This window comes from Myotis nattereri (genome assembly GCF_964212035.1).
Source record: "Myotis nattereri genome assembly, chromosome: 18".
NCBI classification, from domain to species: domain Eukaryota; kingdom Metazoa; phylum Chordata; class Mammalia; order Chiroptera; family Vespertilionidae; genus Myotis; species Myotis nattereri.
In genome coordinates, this window is record NC_138093.1 from 19,369,565 (window position 1) to 19,379,221 (window position 9,657).

The window sequence follows — 9,657 nt, forward strand, 5'->3', positions numbered from 1 at the left end:
ATTTATATTAATCACTCTATAAAGGTTTTATTGAGCATCTTCTATGTGCACTGCTATTAGATTTCTTTTTTTTTTTTTAACATAAATTATACCTGACAATGAGCTCAGAATTTTCCTAAAGGAACAAATTATACAGATATATGTGAAACATTGAGGAAATAATTCAGAAGCATGTAAATAGGTGCTGAGTTGGACGACACTGACAATCAGTTGTAGAGAAAGCAAAATCATAAGAACTGTAGACCAAAGATGACTTCAGGTCTGGTTGGACTAAAGCAGGATGGGTAGAATTCAGTTAGAAAGATTTAAAAAAGGACATCTGGAAGAAACAGTGTGAGTTGAAGACCTAGAAATAGGAATGAGCATTTCAGTATTTCATTAAGGAAACTGATGTGATTAGAGTATGCATTAAGAATAAGAGGAGATTATTGGCTAACAGATGGGGTTACCTAATGGAAGGCATGACATTCAGAAAGAGGCATTTGAACTTGTTTTAGCCAGAATCAAGAATAACAACCAACACTTATGGGGCTGCATAATTATTATCCCATATAACCCTCTCAACTACCTTAGAAGATAGACACTATACTCTTCTCCTTACCAATTTATTATCTTCTTTTTATTGATGATGGTTTCTAAAACAGGTAATTCATTTCCTCGAGATCACAAAGCTGATAAGTGGTCATGCTAGGATTTGAACCTAGGGAGTCAGACTCTACAACTCATACACTTAGCCATTACACCACACTATCTCTCTTTCCAGTCCTACTTCTTCAACTCTTATTTGGCATGATGTGATGATAGCTTCTGATTTTTTGATCCTCCTGTAACACCATCCCCTAACAACATTCCTCTATCACCATCCTGTTTTCAGTTAATTCTCTACACTGTAATCAGAGTGATCATTCCCAAATATAAACTTGACTAATCACCCTATGTATCCATTTAGAATTAGTTAGGCCACACATAAAAAAAAATAATAATAACATTGGTTTAAACACAGAAGATGCTGATTATCTCATGTAGAAGAAGTCTAGGACTAAAAAGATCCTTGGTTTTACCAGTGTCCAAACTTTAGTGACCCATATCCTCAGCATGGGCTTCCATCCTCAAGGTCACTTAAAAGTCAAATCTGTCAATTGGAGTTTCCACCATCACACCCACATTCCATGGTGGAATTTTAGGACAAAGAAGATGCAAGGATACAATGGCCTACCTCCAATTGGATGAGTATCTCTACGTAGCCATACATATCAGAACTTAATCTCATGGCTACACCTAATATCAAGCGAGTCTAGAAAATGGCACTTTTTAACTGGGCATTTTCCTGCCCAAATAACATCAGGTTTCTGTTACTAAGGGAGGAGATGGACGTGGGTGGGAATCTGTGGTCTCTCCCACACGTCAGCATGTCTGCTCCATGAGGCTAATTGCTCTACTCCAACATGGAGCACAGGATTTAGTGAAGTGAATGAATGAATTTTCTTCAGGATAAAACCAGGATTCATGAGCATTCTGTTTCAGGACTTTTACAATGTGGCCGTGGAGAACTCTTCTCGCTGAGTACCTCTTACTAGCGCATCACTTCCCCTCTGCTTGAGCGTCTCGCTCCCTGCAGTTCTCTGAGGCTGCACACAGTCTCCTCTCTGCTGGAATGTCCTCCTCCCTCTTGTGAGATTAATCGCTTCTTTTATAAGGTTCAGCCTAATGACACTGCTTACCCAGCTTGGTAAACTTTTAGTCACTTAAACCCAGATCAAAGCCATAACTTTAACATTTTATTTAATCAACAAATAGTCAACAATAAACATATACCAAACACTTGCTGTGTGCCTGTCTGAGCCAGCACAGGGTTCTTGGGAGAGCTATCAGATATCTTTTAAGTCTCTAGTGAACATTAATCAGGCAGGAATCAGAAGAGCATGGTATGGATGGGGTAAGAAAGAAACCAGTGAGGGCTGAGAAGGTGATTTTAGGTGATTTTAGGGATTCAGGCCTGGGATAGGGAGAGCTTGGTCATGTCAGAGGAAGAATTTAATGAGAAGCTGGAAATGGAAGGAGAAGTTAATGAAAAGACACCCAAGTCTTCAGGCCTCAATGGTGGCAATGAGCACAATGACACAGAAGGGGGGAGAGCTGCTGCATGTGTGTGAAGAGAGAGAGAAGTTAGGGTTATGGACATTGAGCTTGCTGTAACAGTAGGTCGCTGAAATAGAAAGATTATGTGATATCTTTTCTCTCTAAGCTACTTTTGGAGATATTTTAAGCAAATAGCAGCACTCCTTTCTCAAAGAGAGTTGCTGTTGCCTGGTGGTGGTTATGCTGTCATTGGCAGTCCAGGTCAGAGTTACTTTTATTACCTTGAACAGTAGTGATCATCTTTGCTTAATGCTGAACAAAAGGACTTATACTTTATTGGCTGCAAGGGTAGATTTAGGTTAGTCATAATGACTTCAGTCGACTCTAAGCAAGTTACTTAAATGCTGAGTTTCTTCATTTATAAAAAGGGGGTGAAAATAGTACCTAATCATACAGTAGCCCTAGGATTAAATGAGATACTGCATGCAAGGCATGATGGATGGGGCTTGGCATCTAGTAAGGGTAATGGTAGTACAACATTTCTACAACAGATGTAAAGAGGGGCTGTAATACTGTCTATTCCCAGTCTCTCTAGAGCAGGGGTCCTCAAACTACGGCCCACGGGCCACATGTGGCCCGCCGAAAACATTTATCCGGCCCGCCGGGTGTTTTTGCCGCCGCTGTGTGCATAGGAATTTGTTCATAGTTTTTTTTAAACTATAGTCCGGCCCTCCAGCGGTCTGAGGGACAGTGAACTGGCCCTCTGTTTAAAAAGTTTGAGGACCCCCTGCTCTAGAGATACTTTGAGGAAAGGGGGCATCTGTCTTGGATACTTGGGTTTTGTGCTGACTGTAACCATGTTGGTTGTGGCATAAGGGAAATAATGACCTTCAGAAATAGGCCTGCATTTGATGGCAACAAACAGCATCTAAATAAAAATCAAGCCGCATATTGTTTCAGGAAGTGATTTACGATATGGAATACAGCTTGACGTTGGTTATCTCCTTTCAGGGTAAAATGATGGCCTGTAAGCACTGCAGTGACATTTTCAGCAAGGAGGGCGCTTTGAAGCCAGCAGCCATAAGCAGAGAGGACCAGGGAATTGAATCGGATGATGAGAAGGACTCACTTAAGAAGCAGCTGAGGGAGATGGAGCTGGAATTGGCACAAACCAAACTGCAGCTGGTGGAGGCCAAGTGTAAAATCCAGGTTGGTGACTCGGTAAAAGGTTTGGGATATTTTAGGACTTTAGAATATACATATTTAGCTCAGAATCATAGGAGTTATGATAAACACATTTTTCTGCCCAAGAATGTGTCCTGCATAGTCAGGTGTTTGTCATTATTTTTAAACACTGATATAAACACATAGATTTAAATGAATGTTAATAATTAAAATTATATCCTGTGAGAACTTAAGCATACGCTTTTTTAGTTTTCCCTGCAATTTTTTGCCAAGATCCTTTCTCATTGAACTTGGTCACTTTGAAAAATGAAAGGCCAAACCTCCTCTGTTTATTCTTCCCCCGATGGTTGAACATCCTTTTTTTTTTATTTTATTTTATTTTTTTTAGCTTCTTTTCATCATTACCTGATTTGGCCAAATTCCTTTCTCCGTAATCTCTTTCCATATCAAAGGATAACATAATTAAAAGTGGTCCTGACTTCTGATGGACTGTCCCCCATTCCCTCTTTAACAGTGAATCGTACCCACCATGTCCTGCCATGGCTCCAACCCACACACACTGGTGTCCTTAGCTGTCTCTGCTGGACCTTGTATGTTCTCAGGGCAAAGGCCATGTGTTTGGAACTAGAACTCACTCATGCTTTACTCTATCAGTAAAAATGCAACCCATCCATATGTTTATGTTTATTTGTGGTTTGAAACAGGTTATATCAGGTTGTAACCTAAATTGCAGGGGGAATAAAAAGATAACGTGAGGTTTCATTTAATTGTTCAGAGAAGGCACAGATTCTGGTTTTTAGTGATACCTCTTCTAGCTGTAAACTTTTATTTATTTATTTATTTATTTCTGCATCAAGAAGCCAGTTACATTTCTCCTGGGTTTTCTGGGAGGAAAACTATGACTCTATAGACCTGGGGATGCCGAGAAGCTGTACTGGATTTTTTGGCAGAGAGAAAACATTTATAAAACGCAGATGATTTTGTTTCTGTTTTAATTAGGAACTTGAACATCAGAGAGGGGCCCTTATGAATGAAATCCAAGCTGCAAAAAACTCTTGGTTTAGCAAAACCCTGAACTCGATCAAAACGGCCACGGGCACCCAGCCCCTGCAGCCGCCACAGAGCACCCAGCCCCCCCGAGAGAGCACATAGTTCCTGCCTCAGCCCAGCACAGGAGCACAACGATCAAAGCGACGGAGGCCCCGAGGACTCGCCCAGGTGCCCCTTTGAAGAAAGAAAGTAAAGGAGGCGGGGAAGAAGCAAACCCGCTCTTTCAGTGGCTTTCACTCTTTCTCGTTTGCCACTTTCAAAGGGATGTTATTGAAACGGACCTGATTTATGTTGAATCCCTGTTTTCGCGCTTCTTCTTGGAAGGCCATGTTCAGATCCATCCTAGTATTACCCATTATTTTACATGCCTGCTATTTAGTTGGAAATCAGTAATTCAGAACTAAATGCTTTTTATTCAGAACTAACTGTTCATATTGGTTTTTATCTTACATAAGAATGGAGATGTCTTTTATTCCAAGGTTGAAGTGATAAGACGATATTTGCCACACAAAAAGAAATTGAAACCTAAAACTCTTAACTTTTCAGCATTTATTCAGGTAAAGCACACTGTGGGGCTGGTCAGGACCACTGTCAGGCTTCCTCCTGAAAGCGATGTCCTGGAGAGCGGTGACCTGTCGGAGGGAAGGACAGTCCCTGAAGCAAGTTAGTTTATTTCATTTTATGTTGGGTGCATCTGGAAACGAAGTGCCAAGAACCATAGGATAAGTTAGGCTGTTGAGAAGTCACACTAGAGAAAAGGAACTGAGATTTCGATAAACACAGAAAGAAATAAATCACTTTGGCCCTGTTGTTCTAACAGGTCCTTTTAAGAACTCCACACAGGAATTGCAAGGCCCTAAATATGAGCACAGTTGTGAGTGCTAGCAAACGCCAAGTCGAAGGGGACATTGCGAGTTGTAGCCTTAGGAAACCTTCACCAGAGAAGCCGAGAAAGATCTAGGTTTAGCCACTGTGTTCAGAAACTGGGACAGAGAATGTCGTTTAATGTTGACATATGCTTGCTAAGGAAACACTAATATACTGTAACTTTGTTAAAGTTATGAGATGGGGAAATGGAGGTCAGCTTCACATCATCTTAGTTTAACCTTAGGCAGCTTTTCTTGATTTCTATAGCTCCCCCAAAATGTGCCCTTGGTACTCCTAGATGAGGCTGCAAATGCATTTGTAACATTTTTGATTGAATATGAAACCTTTATAGAAATACTTATATCATGGAAAGGTAAAGAAAAGTACTGTTTAAAAGTTGATGGGAATATTTTTTCTATTATATGTAACATGTATATATCAATAGTCCTCACAGGAAATCCTTTGGTAAGGGCAAAACAAATTTTACCATTTCCTAAGCTTTTTTGGCGGCATTTGGCCTTTTCCACCAACCCAACTACGGTCAGGTATGTACAGTAACATTTACTGACACTCATCCTTGGTTTCCTTGTTGAACATATTCTTTGCAAAGGATCTTAACCTCTGTATCGCCAGAGTGAGTCTCATGTGTGCCATATGGTGCAATTAAAATCAACACACTCCTGGAGATAAAGCTCAAATAACAGCCATCTTGACCAGGAGCACACACTACAATTTGCTTCCCTCTAAAATGGTCATTAAACTCTAAAAAGTGAAGTCCCTTCATCAGTGTTTATAGGCTTGTTTGTTACACTTATGAAATAATACTTTCTTACAGCATTTCTTTTTTGGGTCCTGACCTCTTTCATCATTATATTCATTTCCTTTTACCAAAAATTAAAATAAGCCAGCATTCCAGTGTCTATGTTGACTTTAACATTCCCTACATGGTGGTTTAGAAAACCTAATCTTTTTATTTTTATTTTTTATTTTTGTAAAATACAATGGCTAGAGAATTGCGCATTGGTGTTTGTTTCTGTAAATCATTGAGCGTAGTCTGTTAGCTTTATTGATGCTTTGGGCTTTGATACCAGGAAGCCCTGTACAAGTTGCCTTATCAAATGGCCGCTAAACTGAAGATGTTCTTTTCTGTTTTGCAAATCGGATAGATCTGCTATACAGAGCCTTTTTAACTTCCAAAAATTGGCACATTCCACAGAAGGACTAAATTGCATAATTTTCCTTAAATACTAGTTGAGGGAGAAATAGAATTGTTCTAAGGTCCAGTCCTTACCTGTAAACCTGGTCAAATTTCATTTTTTTCTTTAAATAAAATCACCAGGTATATACATTCCAAATGTTTAGTAAATCAATCTTTTGCATTTTCTTTTTAAAGATTGTAATGGTAATCTACAGATTTTTTTCTTTTCCGGTTCCATATCATACTTGAGTATGTTTTGGCACCATAAGTCTAAACTTTTTCATCGCAATGCCTTTGGATCAGTAGCAATAGTAAAGATAGAAAGAAAATTCAAAATACGGTATATGATATGATTATTCAAACAATATGTTATAACAGCATTATCTCAAACCACATGTCCTTCACTGTCTTTTGTTTAAAACTCATGCATCTTAGGATTAACTGCTAGTTTTAATTTCACTTGTTTTGAAGTATATTTGAGGATTGCTACTCTTCTCTTGATTCCTTTAGAAAGAGATTAGCCCAAATATCCAGGAAATTTTCAGATATTAAAGTGTGTTTTTCATCTTTTCTAGAACACATTATCTAAAACATTCCTCCAGAATCTAACATTTGCAACATTCTGAAAAGTGATTATTTCTCTTTTCATTAAATTCTGCAAAATAAATGAAGGGAATGAACTTCAACTTGATTATTCAATTCAGTAGCTTTTATATCTTGAAAATCTTATTTAACATATATTTTAAAGCTGAAAAACACCAAGCTGAATTTTGCAGTGCATATGTTTGCTAGCTACACACATTCTGAGCCATGGCACAATTTGATTATATTTAGTTACACATAATTAAATGCAAAAAAACCAAACTCTGTTACCTAATGTTCTGTATATGAGAGCATTTCAGAAACACTGATAGGAATACCATACAGGCCTCTGGCCTATATCAACATACAGCTAATACTTGTATTCCCCTCTCTTGGCTATTAAGTTGGCAGTTTCTTCTTCATTGACTTTCTTAAACTTTCATAGTAAAATAGAAAAGCAATTTTTGTACTGATGTTGGGATATTTAATCGTATATATCTTGTTTCATTTCTTCAATGTTTTCATTCTTTTATACTATATATTATTTATTTTTCTCAACCCCTACTCCATTTTCTTAAATACTTTCCAGTTAATAACTAGTGGCTTCATTTCTAAGCCAAAGTGAGTAAAACAAGAGAATATACAGTTTAGGGCACAAGAGGTGAGGAATCCTTAAAAGGGTTGATTAGGTGCTGCAGCTGAGAATCACATGTAACTGAGGTAAGGGACTCTTTTCTTTCTTTCTTTTTTTTAGCTGAAATCACTCTACTAACTATTCTGCTAAGGTGGATGTCTGAATTCAGGACCCCTTTAAGGGACAAAGGAGCTTTTAAAAAATTAAATACCTTGTTTGTTTTATCTCTCTTGAAAAGAACACTTAATAAGATGATTCTATATATAACTTTTAAAAACAATACTTACAAAAGCTCTGATTCTCTTGCTTCCATTACAAATGAGAGAATGGACAAACTATTGTTTGATTTGAACAGTTAGATTTGTGTGTGTAAAATTTTATAGAGTGCCCCTAACTCTTGTATACCCAGGTACCATGCACCTGAATACATACATGGTGACTGAATACAGAAGGGCAGGTAACGGTTCAATGGCCTGCTCACTACTGGCTAGCAAGCTCTTGCCTCGAGTTGGAGTTGCCAGGCTCATGGTCACACTGAACTAGAACTGCTCCAAAACATCCTCTCTCATAGTGGCTTCTGTACAATAAAGGCAAAGCCCTTTACCTTAGGAATTCCTTGTCTTTCAAAAGCTACCAAAATGAATACTTTAGTGGGGGCTGCACCTCAAGCAGAGATGATCTTGAGTTGTAATGAGAAACTGGATGTTTACAAGTAGGGAGTGACTCAGTCAGCGGTCAGGAGTCCCCTTCTCAGCTTCCATCTAAAAGATGACATGTCCAGCTTATCTCCAAATGAATTTGTTACCTGCTGTACAAACATCTTCGTCAACATGTCCCATTCTCCCCACCTCCATCCCAGGTTTATCATCAGTGGTATTCTGAAAAACTTAAGAAAAAAGAATCACTGAGTAGAAAATGAACATTTTAAGTTCCTTTTGTTTTCATTGGCAGTAAGTTAACATGTAAAATCTTTTCCACTGTAACATAAGTATATATTATATATGGAATAAAATATAGGAAACTGAGTTATAAGGACATAAATGCATCAAGACTCTGGTGTCATGAAAGCACAAGAATAAAGCTGGAGATGGTCCCAGAATCCAAGATGTCCCAATAGCCTTTCACATCAGTTTCTCTATTTTTGGTATTTTGCATAATATATGGATCCTTAATTCAAATGAAAGAAACGAGTTTCTCAGTCAGCCCCACTTTTTTTCTTTCAACTCCTACCTTTCCCTTGCTGAGGAGGTAGTAGAAATTCTCTAACATCTATTTTCAGGAATAGTATGATTTTTGTCCGTGGTTTCTCTAATGGAAACAGGTTCTGGGATAAAGGAGTTGATTAGCCCCGGCAGTGCTAATTGACGACAAAAGAAATATTTAGTGGGCAGCCTCTCTCCTCTGTAAACACTGACCAATTAGATGTTTCCATAATTCCATGTATTATGCATAGTACACTCCACAAATGTAAATGTAATGCTTGTTAAGAAAAGTGCAATTTATTGTACATTGTCTCCAAAATGTTTACTTTTATAATTGTTATGAACTTGAACTGGATTAGTAGCTTGTTTTCATGTGTGAATGGAGCCTTGTGAAATAAACAAATGCAACCCCGAAGGTAACCACAGGTGACTGTTTTTGTGAGCCAGTGATGTTTTCAATGCTTTGTGTTGCCCCTTTGGCCCCATTAAGCAGTAATAAACATTTGTTTCCGAGTCTGTATCTGTCTTTTCTGTTTTCTTCTAGTTGATTTTATTCTAAATCAGCAGAACCCAGTGTTTATGTAGCACTTCTTATTTGACACTGGACTCCAGTCTGCTTAGGAAGAAAAAACACACAGGCGCTTGTTCCAGGCTCTACCTGCAGAACTGCCAAGGGCCCTGTTTTCCTAGAGCAGCAGTTCTCAACCTGTGGGTCGAGATCCCTTTGGTGGTCGAACGACCCTTTCACACGGGTCGCATAAGACCATCCTGAATATCAGATATTTACATTATGATTCATAATAGTAGCAACATGACAGTTATGAAGTAGCAACTAAAATAATTTTATGGTTGAGTCACAA

The 9,657-nt window shown here is 38.4% G+C and overlaps 1 protein-coding gene across 4 annotated transcripts in view; it reads left to right on the forward strand.

The window, feature by feature from the left end:
* Positions 1-7,038, forward strand: part of RABGAP1L (RAB GTPase activating protein 1 like) — a gene marked incomplete at its 5' end in the record, with an annotated part of 440,168 nt that extends 433,130 nt beyond the window's left edge. For all 4 annotated transcript variants that reach the window (XM_081112105.1, XM_081112108.1, XM_081112109.1 and 1 more), the window contains 2 exons: positions 3,091-3,288; positions 4,264-7,038. In XM_081112105.1, coding sequence (XP_080968231.1) covers positions 3,091-3,288; positions 4,264-4,416 — 351 coding nt within the window. In that variant the 3' untranslated portion in view covers positions 4,417-7,038. The remainder of the gene's footprint in view (positions 1-3,090; positions 3,289-4,263) is intronic.
* Positions 7,039-9,657: the final 2,619 nt, after the last annotated feature.